Source organism: Oreochromis niloticus, linkage group LG23 (genome assembly GCF_001858045.2).
Source record: "Oreochromis niloticus isolate F11D_XX linkage group LG23, O_niloticus_UMD_NMBU, whole genome shotgun sequence".
NCBI classification, from domain to species: domain Eukaryota; kingdom Metazoa; phylum Chordata; class Actinopteri; order Cichliformes; family Cichlidae; genus Oreochromis; species Oreochromis niloticus.
In genome coordinates this window covers 34,931,516-34,954,244 of record NC_031986.2, presented here as the reverse complement: position 1 = coordinate 34,954,244, position 22,729 = coordinate 34,931,516, and the positions used below count along the sequence as shown (strand labels likewise).

Below are 22,729 nucleotides of genomic sequence, written 5' to 3'. Positions count from 1 at the left end.
TTCTGTGTTTTCAAATGATGCAGTTTGGAAATATACACAGCACACGAGAGAGGGCTCCAACTCAGTATACTGGATGTGTTCTAGCCAAATGTGGTGTAAAATATTTATGTCTTACATCGTTGATTTGATCATGATCTGGATCTTAGCATATGTGGTTATGTTATGTAACCATGTGACAGTCCTCATTAAGCAACATGTAGCATTTAATTGCTGTTTCACACATGGCCACCAGAGAGCAGCACAATCTTCTCTTCTAAAGGAAAAGAAAGGAGGGGGGAACACCTGAGGTAAACTAACAAATGGATTATGGAATAAGAAACAACTTCAGGACATAACAGCTGTATTAGGTAAGGTCTGGTTAGCGCTGCATGAACCAGGATTAATGTCGGCTTTATGTCAGCAGATAAGTGAATAAATTTGATTTATATCACACATATAATGTAAAGTGTTTTACAGTAAAGACAGAAGAAGGCTCCCAAACTGCTTCTACACATAAAAACACCAACTGCACAGAAAATGAGAGGACAGAGGTGCATCTTCAGCTTAGACTTAAACATAATTCAAGCTGATGGATGTCTGAGGTCGCTCAGATCATTTTAAAGTCTTGGTGCAATGAGAGCAAAAGCATGAGCTAAGACGGGAGGAGAGCTTTGTGCTCAATAATCAATTACAGGCTCTTTCCATTTCTCACTCTCTATCTCACAAGATCCCATCAAAACTCCACCACCCCCCGCCCTGCTTGCCCATTTCCCCCTCCACCCTTTTCTCTGTCAGATCTTGCATTCGCAGGAACTGTAAAGTTTGGAGCTGAATTTCACTCATCCACTGAGCTGAAAGACAAACAGTGGAGGACAGTGCAGGACTACACTGTCCTCCACGTGGTCACCACTCTAACCTTTAAAATTACTGGGAAGTTGGAGCTGTGTGCAGGCTTCACCACAATTTGTGTGATCCAATGAGGAGCAAAAGCCGACTTCCACTGGAGGAGACAGCAGAAGATCATGGGAACAAAGCAGCAACATTTATGTTTGCTGTTCAACCGATTACACGATAATATGCATTACTTAGTGGAAGCTCTGTTAGTCCCAAAGGAATAACACACACACACACACACACACACACACACACACAAAACAATAATCTAATTCCTGCAAGAAGACTGATAACATCTGTATCAGTTTATCCTGCAGAGTCAATGAAAACACAGAAATAAAGAAGAAGTTTTATTAGTTCAGCCCAGCAGCACAACTGAACAAAGACCATGTGGACATGAAAACCTTTGATAATCCAGTTTTTCCAAAATATTTAGCACACATAATTCCAAAAGCATGTGTCTGAAATGGCTGAAACGGCATATCACGCATCGTTCAGGCGTTACGTAGTGTGAGACTGGCGCTCTGAAATCCTAACCAGCAGGTCCAGCCTGCTGCACAGCAGAGACTTTGGGTCTGTTATCCCCCCGCGTGGCGAGAAAAGGACTTTTATTGACTTTGTGTGCATCTGACATCATTTGAAGCAGTGACACTCTTGGGTACGATACATCAGCCTCCGTCCTCCCACACATGTTCAGCTCTATAAACACATGCATATGTCCACATGCACACGCAATAACACCAAAGGGATGCTGATGGGCAGTTTCACACGCTTAAAGTTTACAGAGTTGTTTTAGGACAGCTTTTAGTTTTTTTTATTCTTCCACTAAAACACATCTGTTTTCTTTAAATGAAATATAAAATTAAATTGTGATTTTTTTTCCCACACCCTGCAAACGATGCTAGCCGTCTTCCATGTGTCGCTTGGATTTTTTTCAGGCCTAACAGTCTCCACATGCTGAGAGGAGGCACGTGGGAAATAAATAAAGCTTTTGTCAAACGCCTGCTGGCCCTTGTCCCAGTTTCTTCATCCCATCCTCTTCCTCTGTGCGCCCCTCCTCAGGTAGCAGACTAGGCTGACAGCTCAATACCGCCTTTATCTGTTTGGACACCTGCACTATGCATGCACAGAGTGTCTGCTTGTACTGTCTTTTCAGTGTGTGTACGCATGGCATTCACTGTGTGTTTTTTTCTAAACACGAGTCTTTCTCTTCGAGTCTCCGTATCACAGTTCATCCCGCGACGCTCGGGCCGCAGGAGGCGGCGAGTCTCCCGTCACGCTGTTTTGCGCCACGGGCCTTATGCGACCCTGCTGGGCCGTTTTGCGGGCGTGCTGTCGGTCCCAGTCTGTCGCCACGGCCTCATCGTCCCAAATGGTGGAGGTCTCGGTGTCGCTGATGTACCCCGGCTCTCCGGTGTAGTGTGTGGGATAGATGAGCAGCGGCTCCACGGAGAAGGCCTTCAGGTCTCGGGGCCCAAAGTGAGACATGTACTCAACGCTGAGAATACAGAGGAGAGGAAGAGGAGGGGCGTAAGAGACAACGTTGAAACAAACTTCATGATGATAACAGCAAGTTTGTTTTACTTTGGCTGCAGACAAGAACCCAAATACATGAAGTCAGAGGAGACGCTATGTGGATGGAAATATTGGGCCACACCTCTTAATATTTAAATAAAGCACTTAGTCTCTGCTACAAATGTTTGTGAAAAGATGGGTGGTCCTAAAGGACCCCCTGCAAGCATGCATGCTGGGACGCCACCATTAACCAAAGCAACCCGACAGCCAAGTTTCAGATCACATGTCCCGAGTGCTGAGGCTCCTCCTCTCGCATTAACATCAGCACAAAAACTGGGCGCCAGGAGCTTCGTGTCCGCACAGCTCCTGTAGGTGTGATGTGTAGGTAGCCCAGTACTATTACCTAGTAAGTTACTTAAAATAAGTAAACTATTTCTTCCTATTTTTACTCTTACTAACTGCAATTTGCATACTATACACTAAAAGCGCTAAGAGGTATTTAGAGCTTAATTAAGGTATTGATGGGTCCACACTACTTTGCCTTCACAGGGGTTTAAATACAATTCTTCATATTTTACTAGAATGCTGTCTGTGTGCAGATGAATTCAGGGTAAAAAAAATCCAAACTGTTAGTAGAAAACTATTTTGACAACTTTTTCTTTTCTTTAAAGAGAAAAGTTCAAACATTTTTCAGCTTTTTGTTTAATACTTTTTAAGCCAAATGTAAAAGTTAATATATTTGGTTTGTGGTGTGTTTATCTTTTTCAAAATCTCACTTACATGAGACAGACCAGGCAGTTCTAATCACTTGTTTAAAGCCCGTTAACACTCCACAAGGACGGTGAAACCCTACACCTTTATTAGCGCTGAAAGGACCTGACCTGCTGCCTCTTCCACACAATGAGGTCTTTCACTCTGGCTTCACTGTCAGATATTCCTCTTTCTCCTGCTTTTGCGTATTTGTGAGCAAAGACGGGGATGGAAGACAACAAAATCCCACACGAAAAATGGAGCTGATAACCCTGCTGTTTACACTCTATCGTACAACACATGGCACTTTTTCCCCCTCACACTTTTCCACATTTCTCTCACAAACTCTCTCACTGTTGAATACACAGCGTATTTGTGTAGTAATCTATACACTCCACACTGGACACACATCGCCGTATATTTATATAGTAACACACACACTTGCACAGTGTTCATCTTATGCACACCCCCACACTGGGAACTCTATCAATGGGAATCCTGTCCCTCTTTCCCCAACCAGCAGGAAAAGCCGTGCTGGTCTACATTCCTCAAAGAGAGAGGAGGAAGGGGGTGGAGACGTGGGTGACACAGGGACGCAGGAGGTGTACAAAGAAGTAAATTTTGCAAGGAGAATGTAGTAAAGCGCTAAGGAGAACACGAAAAGAATGGTGGAAACCAGAGAGCCGGGAAGAGTGGATGCCACATCGTGGCAATGAAGGTGCTATGCTAAAATAACGTGGGGGTGCTGAGCAGGAATCCCCAAGGAAAAAAAAATGAAAGAGAAAAGCCGGCATTGTGTCTCGTGTAAGGCACCGTACCCAGTGAACCCCCAGAACAATCCCAGCCCTGTGGGCGAGGAGCACAGAGAGGGGGAAGGAGCTGGTGCTGGTGAGAAAAGCAAAGAAAACGGGACAAGAGAAAGTGAAAAATGATGGAAGCAGAGACATTAAAAAGAACATAACAGACAGATGTTGTGGTTCACCACCAGAGCACAAACTAGAAATCTACACACTGCCGTGCAGTCTAAAAATCACAACAGAGACATGCACATGCGTGTCCGTGTCTATGTATAGATAATTACTGCATAGAAACTGCTTTATTTCTGTGCTGCTTCACTGCCCTTTGAGTATGACTTTTTATGCATAAACTGGATCCTTGCATGCCAAAAGTCCATACACTTTTAAATTTAGCCTTGGCTATGTCATCCTCTCCACGTGGATCACCTGATCCACTCTTAGGTAAGAGTGCAGTGCACCTGCGATCATCTATTTGTGGTCCTCAGTAAATATTTGCCCGTCTGTTCAGAAACCAGACCGTCTAAAGGGTCTTTGTCTGAGTATCACACAGAGGCGTTGTGTCCTGCACCGTTGTGCAGTCCTTAAATAAAACCCTCTTCCTCTGCATCCCATCCATGTTATTTACAGTGTATCAGATTAAGCACATTTCACGTAATTGCTGTAATTTAAAATTAAAGAACTGGGTCGTAAAGACAGACTTGGGGTGTTTGTTGAACATGATGGGCAGGAACTCGTCAACAGGGAGCATCTTAGGCAAAGGCTGAGCAGCCAGCAGCTTTCTGGCCCCTCGGTGTGACAGTGCGTAGCCGAGCGTCCAGTAGGAGTAGTCAGCCTCGACCAGGTTGTTTACACCCTCCACCGACCGCTCGGGCTGCTGCACCTGCATGCGTTTACGGCCCACGTAGCTGAAAACAGACCAAGACAAATGCAACGTTAACCAGGCTTCGTTTAAATGTGCTCGAATGACACGCATTCATAAAAATAATGAAAAACCAGAAGATTTCTGATTTGAATATAGCTAATGTCAAGCAGGTGATCTCACATCAGGTCCCAGTCCAGCTGGGTGTTGTCTGTGTCATCCATTATGGCCTGCAGCCGTCGCTTAAACCTGGGCTCAAACCTCACGTCATCCTCTAAAACAAGAACCTTCTGGAGGTCACGCTCCACCACCTGACGGTGACAAAACACAAACACTGGGGTTAAAATGAAAGCGTGCCACGAGTGCTGCTCTCCTTAGATTGAGTTTTGGCCATCGTTTTCTGCGATGACTGTTTTTTTTAAACCAAAAAGTTTTTCCTCGTTTTACTGTAGTAATCAACGATGCTGTGTCTGTCTGTCTCTTCTTTGGACAGTCATGAATGAGATTAACAGCTTACAGCCATACCACCCTGAGCACACCTGAACGTGTCTGATCTCGGAAGCTAAGCGGCGTCAGGTCTGGTTAGTACTTGGGTGGGAGACCGCCTGGGAATGCCAGGTGCTCTAAGATTTCAGATGGGGGTTGGCGACACGGCATTGGACACTCTGGACCAAAATTGTGCAGTTTTTGTGCTTTTCATTGCGACTTCTGAGCCACATGGACACCAAAACAAGTGGTGTTCGTGTTTACTTCTGCACAATGCTCAGTCTTTTGCACATAACTAGTGCACTGTCTTGTTTCCGTATCATTTTGTTCTGTCTGGTCTTGCACTGTCTTGTGTCTGCATTTTTGCAATTTGTACGCACTTGCACTTTATGTAGTCCTGTGTTGATTGTCTGTTATATGTAGCATCATGGTCTTGGAGGAACGTCGTCTCACTTCACCTGTGTACTGTACCACTGCACATTGTTGAAATGACAATAAAGACACTTGATTTGACTTGATCTGTTCATGTAGGTCATGAAGTCAGGCACCAGTCTCTGTACATCAGCCTATAGCTCCCTATGTTTCCTGCTCCCTCTGTGAGCTCTTCTCAAACTTACAAAGCACCTCCTTTTCATAGTGTTACTGATTTAATCAAAGCCACTCAATCATGAGAAAAAGAGATTCTCTGAAAAATCAAGTACACTAGATGATTCAGCACTTTCCAGTTTCATTGTACTATTGTACTAGGTATGAATGTGCTATGACAATAAAGAGTTATCTTACTTGAAACACCACTTTTAGCAGCAGTGACAGCATCCAACTACAAATATAATCTATATAATATAATATAAATATATATCAAATGATCTCAAAGTTTTTTCTGTTAATTAATAAATCATTATATTAATTTTAATATCAGGGTGTCAGACACCAGCTACTCCGAAGGAATTAAGTATCGAGTAAAACAAAACTTTAGCAAGTGGAATCGATGCTTTTAAGTTTGAACACTTTTTTTTTTTTTTTTTTTTAAACCTTCTTTATCTGATTTAGTGCTTTTGCTCTCTCTGGCCTCACCTGTGTCCATATAGAGTGATGGCTGAGGAAGCACCCGATCTCCCCTCTGGTCAGTACCCGACCAGAGTAGGGGTCCTTATAGCCTGGCAACATCTCTATTCCCAACCTCTGCAGCTGGGATGTATTCAAAGCCCTGAGAGAGGGAACAGATTGAAAAAACGATGAAAAACATCATATATCTGCAGTTTACACTCACTGCTTTGTTAGTCATCAGTAAAAACAGCCGCGGTGCCGTGCAAATAAACACAGGAAAAGGGACTAGAACATTCTCATTTGTGGATTAAAATAAGCAGAGGAGGAAAAGCCAGTCAAGTGTATTTCTACAAATGCAAAGTATCTGTAGCGTAAAAACAGGCTTTCGTGACTAAATTAAAGAATGTATGGTTTGGATTTAATCATCATCGGGTTCATGGATGCCTGTTTGTTTGGAACCTACTTCCCGTCCACTGCGTCTATCAGCGTGGAGTGAATCCCCAGTGCGGCCATTGTTTTCAACATCCTGGTTCTTCTGTCCAGCCGGCGCTTGAGGTTGATCAAGAAAATCTAAGCAAGCAAAGAAAATCAGAGACATAAGAAAAAACTGTGAAAGTGCAAAGAGACAGTTTTGGTTACACCCTTGTTCCTCTGGGCAGAGCCAGCACTCACTGAAAAAATGATTTTTAACCATAAACATGAAGGATTTAATCATTAAAATGTGACAGTATAAACTAATGTACATTATATATAACATTTTACTCTTAATTTACATGTAATCAGATTACTCAAAGTCAGCATTCTGGGCACAAGCATTTTTTAACTCACTTCATCAAAGCCCATCCTGCTCTGGGGGGATGGTGGAGAGTACAAATACTCGGACGGCTCGATATCGTGGTCAACTGTTGACACAGAGAGGAGGGAGGTGAAGGGTTATAACAGGATAAACAGGATTAGTATAAGCCTGAACTTCCTCTTGATTGTGATGGTTCATTTGATTAGGTTTATATGAAAGCTCAGCAGAGGGAGGAGTAGTAACAGAAGTCAAAGGGAAAGAAAACAAGAAGAAATGGGGGTGGCATGGATAAACAGAGCGGGGAGGGCAGCAAGATCACAATCATGGAGGGTCATGGCGGTCAAGAAAGAGAAGAAGCCGGGCTGAGAGGCGGAGTAATCAAGGAATGACAGATAGCAGTCACAATAAGTGTGTAACAGAGTGTGTTTGTACTCACTCAGAGCCTCTGTGATGGTGTGTATGAAACTCTCGCTTTCATCTTCAACATTTTGCTGTGCCTTGAGAGGGACGGGCAGGAAGCCATAGTGCTCTCTGTTACACACATACATCTGCACACCTAAGACACACACGCACACACACACACACACACACACACACACACACACACACAGGGATGTAAACATAACCTCTTGACCCAAATTAGATTACTTCGGGGCCTTGCGCCTCGTCTCACGTGCACACAGTAAATAATCTCTGAAACCAAACAGAAACTCTTCCCAATCCCAACCTGAATGAGAGCGAGTGGCTGCACAGGCTTGAAATCATATAAATACACTGATCGGGCAGGACATTATTACCACTGACAGGTGAAGTGAATAACACTGATTATCTCTGCAGCGGTCGGTATCTATTAAAAGGTCCAGGGAAGGAAGAGTGGCGACCCAGCAACAGGTTCATGGGCGGCCAAGGCTCACTGAAGCACGTGGGGAGCGAAGGCCGGCCCGTGTGGTCCGACCCAGCAGACGAGCTGCTGTTGCTCGACTGGAGTCCATGCTTCGATGGGCAACATCTCTATTCCCCACCACAGTATTAGGCAGGTGGACATAGTCGGTCTGATCGGTGTATGAGCTGATGATGGTGGCTTGTTTATGCCCAAACATGCTTCATGCTGCAGAACGTTTGAGATTTTATTACATTTGTGAATGACTCTGGTCTAATACGTGCAGTGAAATAATGCACAACTGCAGGCACCTAAATGCACAGCTATACATGCTGAAACAAAGTTTGAAAAAGACGTCTTTGTTTCTTTCTGTGTCTTCGGGTTTGCATCTGTTAGTGCTTTTCCTTCTTCCAGAAGTTCAATCCTAACAGTCGCATTTGTTCCGTATCGGATTATGCAAATCCACAAACACTGATTTGGTTGCACACACTTATAAACCTCCCCCATGTTCAGCAAAGAAGACACATGGATCCATTTATCTTACTCTCTTGCTCATTTACCTTAATTTGACACATGTGCATGAAACCAATGAAACGCTCTGTGTTATACAACAGTAAACATCTGCACAATAAAAAAGTTTGCAAAAAACTGCAGGTGCATGAATGAAGTGACAGATAGCTCCGAGTTCAACACGGTGAAGCTGCCATGAGGCATTTCTCTCCTTCTGTGGTCTGCTGCAAGCCGGCAGATTCAAACTGACCTGCTTGACGTGCCGAGAAGGCAAACACCATGATGTCATCGAATGCCCAGCTGTAGTCTGGGTGAGGGGGGTAGAAAACCAGGTCGCTGCTGGATTCACGACGCAGGTCCAATAGGAAGGTGCTGTGCACCATGGGAACGGGGAAGCAGCCGAGCCGCTTCCACTCCCTGATTGGCTGGTAGTCTGGGGTTCGCTTGTAGTAACCCTGACAGGAAGGACGGAGTTAAAAAAAAAAAACGGCAGGCTGCTTAATAAATCCGGATTAGTGGATGGACAGAGGGTTGAATTTAACTGTACCTGTGGAGTCATGCCACACCAGAAGTTAGAGTAGAGAGAGCGCGATTCTAACATGGGAGCCACCAAGGTTAAGTTCTCAGCCATCATCAGGTTCAGCACGCGAGGATTGGTCAGCAGGTTGTCGCTGTCCACAAACTGAAGAGAAGCAGGCGAGAGCAATCACAAACACAGAACGCGAAACATGAAAACAGAGATTCCCTACGTAGGTTCCATATACAGAGACGTTAGCTTAAACACAGTCACAGCTTCTTCGAAAAGCAGCCCTCAAAAATTCATTAACCATCAAAATGTAAAAAGCTTTAACTGATATATTTTATATTGTACATCAGACAAAACAATCCATTTAAATATAAAAAGTAATTATACACCATTGTGTACACATCTAAAAATGATTTAATGCTCTCACTGCTCAAACAAAGCTAAACATAATATCACTTCAAACACACAAATCACATTAATGTTAGCTGTTTGGCGGCTGCTTTACACATACGGCACACTTTGTTATTAAGTTTCTGTCAGAGTAAAGAAGTTAAACTACAGACTGAATCCCTGAGATATGTTTAAATATCGTCTCAGGTTTTCTAAACCTGCCATAAAAGCTGCTGTAGTGAACAAAAGGCCTCTGTTAGCACGACTGGGCTTATAATGCAAGAAATAAATGTGTGTGTGAAATTAAAGTTTGTTATGATTCACAGAAAATGTCTTTCTTTTGTCTCTGGACCCATTGTAAAACAAAAAACTGACATTTCTACAGTTGATCGTGAAAAATTGAAATTTCTTTTGTTTTACTTATTTACTTTGGTGCACATAAATGAGCTACACGACATCTTTTCAGTAGGAAAAGCTGTAAACCCCATTAAAAATCAGTCCTAAGTTTGAGCCCTCTTTCACATCCTAAAAAAAATCTATCAAGCAGGTCAGATTGGAGTCCTTGCCGGGCTGATTCAGGTCCATGGGCCTTATGTTTGACACCCCTGCCTTTAAGGATCACAGCAGCACACAACCAGCCACCAGGCTGATCCACTGGTACAAATGTCATTGGCTGATTTGGTTTTGTTCTGAGGTTTAACATGACTGTAAGCACTCAGCAGGAGACTGGCTCTGCTTCTAGATTCTGGGGAAAGAGCTACAGGGTAAATACCTACTGCACATTTAAACTTAAACTAAAGAGGTTACCAGGATGTAGTCAGCCCATCGTTCCCGGGCGGCCTTCAGAGCAGCCTGCCTCAGCTTCATTACATGGTTGAATCTGGAAGGAGGCCAGTGTTTAGGGCCCCATTCGTCTGTGTAGGACCTGAGAGAAAAAACACACTTTTTCAGTGTCCACTATCCCATCAATGGGCACAAATGATTTATGAAGAGATAAGGAACTAGACTTGGTCTAAACGGGTCTGATGAGTGATTCTCGTGGATTTACCTCGGCTCCTCCATCGGTCTCCACTCCACGAAGTGGTAGATGTGCTGAGCTCTCTTCAGCCATTCTCTTAACATGGCGGTGGTGTTGTCCACATTATGGTCTGTCGCTGCCCTAAATGACCAACGCAGACAACACAGGACTCCATTCAATGAACAGCCACAAGTTCAACTGGAGAAACAACAGCACAGCTTGTTCACACGCATCTGCTGAACACTTTTCCCGAGCACACCACGCCAGGACTGTTTTCACTGTGCAGAAACGAGAGGAAGTGAAGAAGAGTCGAACACAACGCTCAGAACTGCAGACTGTGGTCAGCTTGATGTAACAAGGAAGGGGTAGGTACTAACAGTCAGAGCCATGAAATCCATGTCAAGGGAAAAGAGTTTCTTCCTAAGTACTGTCTGTTGTTACAGCAGGCAGTTTCAGTGTTGCAGAGCCTCTTTGCTGCCTAATTAACTGCAGTGCTGGAGAACAGGCAAAGTCTCATGAGTCACCATGCAGGGAAGTGTTACTGCAAGCCTACCATAACCCTGCCTTCAGCCTGACTGCTAGGTTTTGAACAATTATGGGCGCTGACAAAGAGAACCATTAAACCACTCCAACTTTGGGCACAAAATGGAATAACTGCAGCTACAACTATCTTTAGCTTCATTAAATTGTGAATGTTGATGCAATGTTATTGGAGCAAACAATAAAATGTTACAATGCAATTACTTCTGTCAAGCCTCACCCTAACCCTAAAACATGTCCAAAGTTATACCTTAAAGAACAACTGTTTATGATATGATCTCATATGAATACATAAACAGATTTAGACCCCGGAAAACAGCAGAAATACCTGTAAGCATCGGGGTGTCACCCCTGTGGTTTGCACTCTTTCTTTGCAAAGATTTCCACTTGAGCAAACAGCTGACTCAGAGGAGACAGTGTGACTACTGTATGTGTGAGTGGGAGCTTGTGTGAATATATAAATCTGTGCGAGAGAAGTTAAGACCATAAACATGCCCTCGTTGTGGTTTTTGCTATCACTTCACTTTTTGGGGCAGCAGAAAAATAAACGTCACCTGCCACAAACTCACTTTACATTTAAAATGTCACTTAAGGAGGAGAGGTCAACAGAACTGGAAACAGAAGCCATTTGAATGTGTGTGTACACACACACACAGATGGAGTTTTCCACTGCTTGCTGTAATATTCCCTACTGTACTGTCTCCAGAATCACACCCAGTTTTAGTCTGGATGAACAGAGGTAGAAACACCAACACGCCCAAAGTTCGCTCCTCTCTTCTCCTTCCATGTTTCACATACACACACACCTGCTCTCTACGATAAACTTTTGCTGACATGCTCATTATCTTCATATAATTACATGTAAATAAATTACATCCGTGAAGAAAACAGATGTGCAGTCTTGTATTGCTCACGGAGGTTAGCCCGACCATCAGGGCGAGCTTATGTTTGGGCTTTAAGTCAACTCCAGTCAGGCCAATAAACTCTCCGTCCGACATGAACAGCTGGAGAGAACCACGAGCTATATGATCAATAACTCTAATAGCATGTGTGGTGTGTGCACGTCAGTACTTGTAGATGCGTGCGGCAGACCACGAGGATGTTCAGAGCTGTGTTTTACAGCAGCGTGGCTGTGTTTGGACATTTTAAATATACCCGTCTGCCCGAGTGTGTCGAAAGTCAAACGTAAGTAAAAGCAGGTGCACAATTTTAAGCAAGAGAGCAACAAAGGCAGAAAGAAGCTCTTGATGAATAGCTGCTGAACACACTGAAACACCTGAGTCTCTGGTAATAAGCAGATGTGCCCACACATTACACATTTTTTCATCTGCTAAACAGCATTTCGCTCCAGGACATGAATATGTCCCCACATGCCAGCTCTGATGGAAAGATCCAGCTCCAGGCAGAGGTTTGACAAAACAGAACAATGCACGGCACGAGAAACTGGGACGTAACGTACAGCGAGCACGTGCATGGATGGGACACAAAGGACGGGCGAGATGTGTGGAACGAGTGACTGAAAGTGAAAGGAGAAGAAAAGTGGCTTTGTTTGGTAAACATACGCTGAAAAAATCATTTTAAACTGTTCTCAGTTAAGACTGAGCACTTCAGTGAATACCTCACAGAGCTCATTAAAATCACTTCCAAACCAAAGATTATCCTGGCTTTGTTTTGCCCACACCATATTAAAATACTAATGATGCTTTTGTTCAATCTGCAAGGATCTAAATCTCTGCAGAGTTCTATTTTATTTTTATAGGCTCGTTTTGGCAGGATGCTCTTTCCAGGTAACCGGCCAACTGAAGGTTGATGGGTGTCTTCAAAAGAGCAGCAAACAGTCTGCAGCCTCTTACAAATGGTTTGGAAAATATGGGAAGGACTAATTTTAGAAATAATTGTCCTCTGTTAAAAGGAATTTGTAGCTAAAGCCTAAAAGTATACTATACATACGTGTATATATGTTACATATTCAGTAGCTGGTAGAACCAACTTTGGCTGTAAGAACTCAAAGTAACTGTTTTCTGTGTGACTTTATCAGTCTCTCTCATCACTGTGGAGGAATTTTGGCCCACTCGTCTTTACAAAGTTGCTTCAGTTCATTGAAGTTTTGGGGAATTAATTTATGCACAGCTCTCTGACGGTCAGCTTGAGGTCTGGACTTCTTTTTCAGCTGTTCTGCTGGAGATTTGCTGCTGTGCTTGGGATCACTGTCCAGTTGTATGACCCAGTTTGGTCCCAGCTTTGACTGTGGGACAAACATCACATTTGTCCCATATGTCCTCACATTTGACTCTATATACAGAGGATTTCATGGTCCACTCAATGCCTGTAAGGTGCCCAGGTCCTGTGGCTGCCCTCCACCACCGGCTTTACAGTTGATACGAGGTGTTTGCATCTCCGCTTGGATCTGTCCAAAGAACATTGTTCCAGAAAACTTGCAGTTTTACATAGTATGACCCAATCTGTGGACTCTGAGGTGGAGCTCTTGAGGTTCTTTTGCATGATCTGACCTTCAGCTCAGGTTGCTGGCCTTATGATTAGGATCATTGATAATGTTGGTCCTCATTGATTTTGTTGGCACTGCTGGGTGCTCACACTGACTGATGATCAGTTAATGAAGTGCAGTTGATTAGCAGCACCTGCCTGTGTTTCACACACTGATTCTGCAGCTTGGCTGTTTTTCTTGAATAAATAAAAAGACAGTGTGTCATTATTTATGTGTTTCTGTTTATCCTAATGTTAGACCTGCTAAGGACTAGATTATTTCTATAATGTCCTGATACATCAAACATTAGCATTTATAGTTTTCTTTACAGTAACCGTGTACAGCATCACGGCTTCCCTCTGGGTACATAAACACAAATTAAGCTATTGAGAATGATCCGCAGCTGCTTTAGGATTAAGTTTGCTTTCTGACTCTTTCCCCCTGAAACACATCCTGTTAGGCCGCCCCTCCTGCAGCCCAGCCCCTCTGAGCACTAACAGCTCTGAGCACACTGTGATTTTCCATTACCAACATTGCATCTTAGTGTTCCTTATGATTTCTGAACATGAGAAACTTAGCAACGTATGAATCCAAGCAGCATGTGCACACAGTGTGCACATGTGAAACAAACAGTCCGAGGCTTCTGTGTATAGGCACACAGAAAACACACTTACCCAGAGTCGACCTCATTTTCTGCTCCGCATCAGGTTTGCAGAACAGCCGGGGCTCCAACTCATTCGATCTTACTGCATTCATTCTTTATTACGAGGCAACTATCATCCCCTCTGGTGGATTTCCTCTACCTTTAGGCTGGATCAGCGAGACCTCAAAGAGCCTCTGCAGTTTCTTTCAAATCCTTCAGCTGTGCTGAGATGATACTTAAACCTCTGCAGTTTTTTGTCCCTCTAGCTATGGGAAGTAAGATAAAAATGGATGTGCAGGCGTCGATGCACAGGGATGCAACACGATTCAATAACTGGATAAATGCAACAATTTAGGATCATGGATTTATATCCCCCTTCTTCATCATTCCATACCCTTTTTATTTTCCTCTCCTGCCCGATACTGTCCCCTCATCACCTTTTTTTAAGGTTAGGGTAAGCTGCAGCCTCATTATTCTGTTGCCTGCAGCCGTGGGGTTAGGCTCAGCATCTGGATAGCATATGCTTCCTGAAGCCTCACCTACACATCCCATCATTCCTTCTCTCTATCACTTTATGGAAGACATTTATTCTTCCCATGTTATCAGCACACTGGACTCAGAGCTTTTTAGCAATCTGACTTTTCAACTTTAATCCCTGTTGGACCAATCACGCGCTGCATTCCCGTCTCATACCGACCCCAGATTTCATGTTTCACAGGGCTGGTGTAAGAGCAGGGGATTAGTGTAAAATAAAGCAAATCAAAGTAGCACGTGCACACAGTGTTACACGTGAGAGAAACAGAGTGAGGCACGATAAAAACAAATCATTTTAAAAAAAATGTCCATATATAAGTCAAAATAAAAAAAAAAAAAAGACTCTGGGTAATGTTTTGTTAGTAACATTGCATAAAAATGATTACCAAAATTATTTCACACACTCTTCCTTATGGTTATCCAAGCCAGAAAGGTGTGCCAGATATTCTGGCTTTAAGCACAGAGGCTTGACTCTGAGATTGGCCCATTGAGGTAAACACAGTTCTGAAAGGCCCAAGAGGCTAGTATCAGCTGACTGTTTATTCAATAAACTATCTAATATCACTGCCAATAATGACTGGGTGCTGCATTTAATTAGGGAGTAAGAGTACCTCTTACAGGCGTGAACATTGATGCCTTTAAAACATAATAACTGTGATACAGGGTGTGCTTCTTTGGGTTGACTTTGCTATACAGTCCGTAGGCTGACGTGGCTGTCGGCTTCGTGACGGCCCGGCGGGGCAAAGGGGAAAGAGGTGGGGGTGGATGGGCAGAGAGAGATGGAGGAAGAACAGAGAAGAGTAGGGAGCGGTGAGCTGAGACGTCTGGACTGAAATTCCTCATGACTTTCAGGGTCAACAAAAGTACCCAAGGCCAACAGACTCGCACTGTAGTGTAATTTCTGGCATTCATATTCAAGGCTCGAAAAAGATAGTCATCAGATGCTCATTTCTTCTGATTGGCACAGAAGAAATGAGCCCCTCTCATACAAGCCTGCAGTCTGAGAGCAAAGTGCTCTACCTGAGATCTCGACAAGAAGGATTTTAAATTCATAGGATATGTTAATATGGTTCTTGCTTTAATATCATGTGAAGGTCAAAGGATTCTGTCATTCAACCTGCCTCTATGCATGAGATCATGTGACATATGATACACGTTTTCTTACCACGGCAGTTACAGAAGGCAGAGCCCACGTATACAGAAAGACATCCATTCACATTTTAGTAAACTCAATAAACTTATAATTATATAATTATCTCAAAGTGGTTTAAAGTGAAGTATATAATTAATTTTGCTTTTAGATCCTGTTTACATGTAATTAATAATCATATATTATAAACTAATACAGTTCTTGCGTGTGCATCTGTCCTATTTTGGTCATCCTTGTGGATCGAGCTGCTGACTGAAGCTTCTGAATAGGAATAACTCAAAGGAATGCATGTATGAAAGAGCTTTGACAAGGGAGCAGCTAGAAGTAAGACATGCATTTAAAGTGGCAGCCCACAAATAACATAAAATAAAGGTCAACCAGCAAATATACTACAAAAAGGCGATACACTAAAAAGTGGCAATCCCAGACTCTAGTTTTACATTTTCATCATTTAAAGTTTAAGTTTAATTGATCAGTTTCACTGAATTATCTCAACATACTGCTCTATATGCTGATGATATGATTGTGTATGACTGTGTATGTCTCCCTGAATCTATTTTTTAAACTCACAGGACACCATCTCAGTGTTCATAGGAAGCTGTTCTCAGTTTTTTCAAGTTAATCTCAGGTGAATTTTGGCTTTTTTTGGCACCAAAACCCCAAATATGTGTTCTAATGCTACGGATATGTAGAGTTAACATGTGTAAACGTGTAAAGTACGTTCAGCCAGTGAATTACATCAATACTTTCTTATTGTAAAAATAAAAGTTGGAGGTTAAAATGAACAGAAAGACAGAGAGAGAGAAAATCAGCAAAACGTTGAGATGGAAGAAGAGATGGAGGACCGGAAGGATGTCAGGGAAAGAGTGGAAATGACACAGTGGGGCAGAAGACAAGTCAGTAAAGTGACCTTGACAGATTAATGCTGCTGAAAGTTTTATTTTTCACCCAAAGAAAACTTATTCACGTATTCATTACATTTAAGTCTAATGAATATCTTACTAGTTATGAAAATGTTTTTCTAAATTCTTTACCTGACTAATTCCTCCTTGCCTTCCTGTGCATGTCCCTCGACGTCAACTAATCTAATTTCATACTCAGGCCTCTCTCATCCTCTAGACAATACCAAGCTGTTATTGTGTTTAGGTATTTGCAAATTCTACTGCTGTTGTGCTGCCAACTTCTGACCATGCTGCTGAAAGTGTGGTGGAGCACATGGGGCCCAGCATGGGAACAATCATTTCCACTCCAGGGGGGGAGAGAGAGCGAGAAAGAGAGCTTGAAGAAAAGGCTGAGGGGTTGGAGAGTAAATCTTTGTTTACTGCACTAGATTGAACAAATATGTCGATGCTACAGAGAAAACATTCCCATGAAGAGCCCGTTGCTGCGGGGCCGGTCTGTTATCAGGTACAACATCAGCTGCATCCTTTCAACTTTACAGAGAGTTGGATGGTGAGGCTGAGCGCAGGGCTGGCAAAGATTAACCTTCGAAGTTACCGAGTTTGGAAAATGGTCGGAGGGCCACATACTGTAATAACTTCTACTAATACCACCTAATGGGCTGGTGTTAAATAAAAGCCCTGTTTCCAGAAAGCTTTCAGCTGTTTGGGAGATGCAAGAAAAAATGTGACCACACTAAACATGCATCTTGTGCTCGGCTCAATCGTTCAGGTAAGGAAATCCCAGGAAGCTGATCCTGTGTATCCAGACGAACAGAATCAGATTCCTGGGACAGATTTCAGCTTTTTTATCACTTAACGTTTTTTAAGGACTTCTTTGTTCTGAGATGGAGCGCCACACTTGTTCTTTCCGGGGATCTGTTTAACTTTTATTTAGCCCATTATCTTTACTGCAGACAGCGACACAAGCCATGGATCACGTGAGTTTTACTTTGGCACAGCAGGCTGGGGGCAAGACCCTGTGCAATGTGTTATATGTAACTTGAAATAATTCAACTCAACTCAAACTAGTTGCACCGCTAAATGTGGCTTCGGTGGCTCTGAAGGCAAAAGTGAAGAAATGGAAAACTAGCTAACCTTTAAGGTATGAGTGAAATCAGTTTAGGATAACTTCACGTTTTCAAAGCAAACTGTGCTGCAGCTGAGAAGAAAAGAGTTCCCTCTGCTCCAGTGTGTCATTACCAGCTGCTTATCTGGAAAATGTCACCTTGCGTTTCTGCAATTTATTAAAAAAAAATCAGAGCAGATGTTTGAAGACATTTACAGTTTCCCATGGACTGGATGTGACTGCAGTCTTCAAGTGATAATGAGTGGGAGGTAAGAGATGATCGTGGCCTGTTTCTGGCTCACTGTGGGCCTGGTGGTTGTAAAGGGGAAGTAAATGGAAAACCGGGGCAGAGCCAGAGGAGCAGAGCAGAACACACAATCATTATGTGTCTAACAGAACACACACATGTCCACATCAAACACACAGGGTTCATGTGAGAAGAGATGCTGTGCACGTGCTTGAAAATCCAGTCATACTTGTAGCAGAACTAAGAAGATCATTAGATACAGTCGTATTTTTCCTTAGTAAAAAACTTGGGGAAAATACAAATGCTCACGCTGTCAGCACTAACTCACAACAGTTTATCCCGTCCTCATAATTTATTCCATACACTTGGAGGAGCTGCTCTTCAGAAAAGTTCTGCCCTGTCCCAACAAAACCAAGAACAATTTCTCCGTCACTGGTGCACTTCCACAGAGGAATGAGCCCCGAGGTAACACACCTGGCACGGCAAATCTGCTCCGCGCTCCAAAACCGATAAGCCCGTTTTATTCTTTCCGCTTTCCTCCACTGTGTCAGTCGGAGGGAATATAAAAAGCCTGGTGAGCAAAGGGCTAAAAGAAAGAAACTATGTAATGATAATCCTGCACAGCATCACAGCTACACTCAGCTTTTACTGGACAATATGACAGAAATCTCTATGACAGAAGGATCTCCAGAGTACACAGCACATTGTTCACCAAGGCCTTCAGCATGTATTCACACAGCCGTGGAACATTGCGAACTTTTACACTCATCGTGCCTGAGGCTTTTGGGAGCATGAGGACTTGCAATTATCTCATTATTTTTAAAAAATAAAATAATAGCTGTGGTTGGCTTTTTAGGGTTTCCTGTTATTTTGCAGCTGTACAATATTTCAGTCAATGAAATGCAATGACAAGAACTGCTCATTATGTTAAAAGCTATAAAAAACATACCACAAGGACCATTCCCCATTGTGTCTGAGTATAAAGTGCAGTGACGGTCATAAATATGGGTTAAGTGGCTTTACAGGATAATAAACAACATGACATTATGAAAGTGAAAAAGCGAGTCCCCCTGGGAAAAGGCAGCGATGTTAGCGCTCTATTTTCCAGATTCAGGTCCACAAATCATCACGACCTCCAACTGAGCACCTGGGAAAGCGCTTCAGATGAACACAGCCGGCAGGCAACACACAGCAGGCAGCCAGCGAAAAGCAGCATTAGCAGGAAATTAATAGGAGGCTGTGCTGAGTTTGAGGTTTTTCATGCATTGTGCATCAAACATAAACACAATTCAGTGTATGGGGAAATCTCCATCGCCTCCTTTGAAGGTGAAACTCTTAAAACTTTTAACTGGCCAAAGATAAAGCATGAAGTAATCTCAACTTAACCTTGTTTCCTCCTACTGTTACCAGAAGCATCAGAAGAAATACAAGTGATCTAATGTCATTGTTTCCCGTCATGTTCGTGCCTATAAATCACAGAGATGGCAACGCCCTTGATGAGTCACTGAGTTTGACGCTTAAATCCAGTTTCTCTGACCTTATTGTTAGGCTTTCTAAACATCGGCACATTTCTCTTTCAGTGCCCGAAAGGAGAAAAACAACAAGAGGATCGAGGAGAACAGATTTGGTGGAGCCAGTGTGGGAATGTGGATTAACTAACCTGCTACCATTGTTGACCACCTTCTCTCTGCACAGCTGCCCCCTCTCCCGCTAATTCCCTGCATTCTTTCACTCTTTAGCAGCAGTGTGAGAGCTTTTTTCAAGCCGCTGCCACCTCTCTGCGAGACCTGTGCCCGCTTGTAGGGGGAAAACTTTTACAGGCAGGCAGATTTGTCTGACCTTCCCAAAACTGGCAGAGAGTGGTGGAGATCTGAGCGGATGATCAGATTGCCATAGAAACTGGAATGAAATGAAATGGTCATCCCAACATCCACAGCCCTGCAGGAGAAAATCTTGCATTAGAAATAGCTATGTGACCTTACCCAGATGATTTAAAGTGGTCAAAAATACTTGAAGACAAAGGATTCAAAACTCTAAAAGCTAAAGAAGCTTCTCAGTTTGACATCATATTTTATGTTATTAAAAAGCTGTGGATCCAGTGGAAAATATTTAAGGAACAAACAATTTTAGATTTTTTTTTATTTTTTTTTTAATTAAAGTACCGTGAGCTTATTTTACTGAAGACTAGAGAGGACTCGCACTTAAAACATTGGTCTTTCCAGTGTCTCCCTCTAAAAATCACCTGAATCCTTCACCACCTTTCCTGATCTGTTCCTATTGGACTGCATTTTATGAAACGGGTATGGAGAAAGAAAACAGTCCTCTGTGGCGTTCAAGCATGAAGATTCCGAGAGCGAGTACAGTGAGGAACACCGTGTCCCCTCACAAAAGCGGAGCTTCACAGCCACAAAGTTTCCCTTTAGGTTTTATCACTTGGCCCATAGACAAGCTGAGGATGGTAGTAAAGCACACCAGCTACGCTCCTGGATGGCTGTGCAACATTAAACCACAGAGTCTTTGGCTCTTACCTCATGGGAACTCCAAACTCATGTCTCTATTTGCCCAAGCAGTCCACAGCCAAACATATAATATAAAATAACAGCTCAGATGCAATAATGTTGAGGTCATCAGAGGGAATTTGTGTTACTGTTTTATTCTCAAAGTGTTTGCATCACCCATCTATCTGAGGAGCTTCGGACACGCTGATGTTTGGGTTTGAAGCTGTCACATAGCAGTAATGAGTTTTGTAAAAAAAAAACGCTGTAAAACGCTCTGACACGTATTTATGCGTTTAGGGATAACTGAACTACAATTGGGCATTCATTGGGCGGTTTGGCTTACACGATGGGTAACAGTAATGATGACAGCAGAGAAGCACAGAGCTGCAGTGAAACATGTCATTTTCCGGACCGACTTAACCACACAGACACTTTTTGTTAACTTTGAAAAATAAGAACTTTATAAACATTAAAACTGTTTCCAATTACTCCTCCTTTAAATTACAATAAAGCAGCACCACATATTACAGACTCAGTGTTCTGGAGGTGTTGCTCAAAGTATACTGTTCACATCATCTTGCATCACTTGCATTCTCCTGAGGGTGTTTCAATTAGACCCTCTACAAAGAAAAGCAAGACATTCAGCAAGGGAAGGCTGGGAAACAAAAGAAAACACCGAAAGCCAGAGACCAACGCCAACAACACTGCAAACCTTCAACACAGAGCTGTTTCCATCTGCCATTTCACATGTTTTGCACTTGGATATTTAAGCCTGTGGAAGCCAGAAATCACCCAGATTCTCTTTGATTAGATCCATCAGCCTGCAGAACCCACATCCTGGGCACCCACACACACACAGACACACACACACAGTTTACGCATGACTTCCCGTCCTGCTGTCAGACCAGCTCAGTGTCTCCTTTTATCCCCTTCACCTGCAGGGTCTCTCTTTGATGGCTTTTCATTATCACAGTCAGCTCTATGAGACCAAACGGAACACAGGACCTCACCTGGGGTGAGGCCCCTTCATACGCGGTAGCCCCGCTGCTTTAAAGCCCCGTTTCCGCAGGTTTGTGCTGAATCAGACAGAATGAACCGTGATTAAGGGTTAAGTCGAACCTAACATGCACAGCAGCCCTTTCATCTTCTCCCACAGTGTGCAATTTGGGTGCCGGCAGACACGCGAGTTAAGTACATCATAAAACTCTGCAACAGGTCTCGGAGGTTTCCAAGAATTAACGCGCACACCCGCTGCTTCTAGTTACAGATGCTCAGCATCATGTAGCTCCTGGATGTGCCCTGAAAATCTACGGGCCACTGCCCGGAATAAAATACGGGTTTGCAGCCTGTGAGTGCGGCTCTCACCAGATCGCTATGCGCTCTTTCGGGTACTCCAGCCTCTCGATGCAGCCCAGGTAGTATGGCAGGCTGTGCGCCGCGTTACGAGCCACGATGACGATCATAACCTTGGGCTTCAGCAGGGAGGACTCGGGCTTGACCTGCTCCTGCACCGCCGTCACCAGCTCCGACACCCCGCCGGGCACCAGAGCGCACAGCAGCGCCCACAGCACACCGGCTCCCGCAGTCCCGGCAGCTCGCATCGTCGCTTCCAAAATCCGCCGCGAGTCCAGAGAGTGAGGCAGGGAGAGAGGAGTGAGCCGAGGATCAGCCACGCTGCCACTGGGAGGGAGGGAGGAAGGAAGGTGTGGGTGGGTGTAGGTCTCCACACCTCCTTACTCCTCCTACATCCCTGAGGGCTGCTGCTGCTGCAGTGCCGCAGTGGAGCCCTCATCAAACTTCTCCGTTTACTCATAATAATCATTATTATCCAGAGTCTCACGGAGCACCTTGGATTCTAATAAATTACCTGCTTACAGTAAGCTGATGATTCTTTAATCATCTCTATCACTTTTTAGTAAACTGGGGTAACAGCCCTGCTCGCTATACTTCTCCTCATTTCTCCTCCTTCCTGCACGTTTTCCTAAATGTTTCTTTCCTTTTCCACGCCTGGAGCCTTGACAGCCTTCTGGATGCCGCAGAACTGGAGACCATGAAGTCATCAACTCTGACATCAGCTTCGCAGAGTGCTGCACTTATTTTCCCTCTGGAATTCTTACAGCACGGTGCAAAACTCTGCAGCCAACCCGAATCTTTTATGATTTGTTAGGAAAATGGGAA

The 22,729-nt window shown here is 43.6% G+C and overlaps 1 protein-coding gene and 1 pseudogene across 1 annotated transcript; one reads left to right on the top strand and one right to left on the bottom strand.

The window, feature by feature from the left end:
* Positions 1–1,210: 1,210 nt before the first annotated feature.
* On the bottom strand, positions 1,211–22,255 carry colgalt2b (collagen beta(1-O)galactosyltransferase 2b). The gene is made up of 12 exons (XM_005478736.4): positions 21,917–22,255; positions 10,478–10,588; positions 10,237–10,354; positions 9,061–9,195; positions 8,764–8,968; positions 7,560–7,679; positions 7,156–7,229; positions 6,791–6,897; positions 6,355–6,487; positions 4,978–5,105; positions 4,634–4,840; positions 1,211–2,371 (listed from the first exon to the last, which is right to left on the bottom strand). The coding sequence occupies exons 1-12, from the start codon at positions 22,150–22,152 to the stop codon at positions 2,098–2,100; spliced, it is 1,848 nt and encodes a 615-aa protein (XP_005478793.1). The 5' UTR covers positions 22,153–22,255; the 3' UTR covers positions 1,211–2,097.
* Positions 5,306–5,424, top strand: LOC112843989 (uncharacterized; annotated as a pseudogene).
* Positions 22,256–22,729: the final 474 nt, after the last annotated feature.

Excerpts from the sequence above, each read along its gene's own strand:
- colgalt2b (XM_005478736.4), bottom strand. The coding sequence starts at position 22,152 with ATGCGAGCTGCCGGGACTGCGGGAGCCGGTGTGCTGTGGGCGCTGCTG. Across the intron at positions 9,196-10,236 it reads GATGGGCTGACTACATCCTG|TTTGTGGACAGCGACAACCT; the intron begins GTAACCTCTTTA and ends GCTTCTCTTCAG. Across the intron at positions 2,372-4,633 it reads ATGTTCAACAAACACCCCAA|CGTTGAGTACATGTCTCACT; the intron begins GTCTGTCTTTAC and ends CTGTATTCTCAG.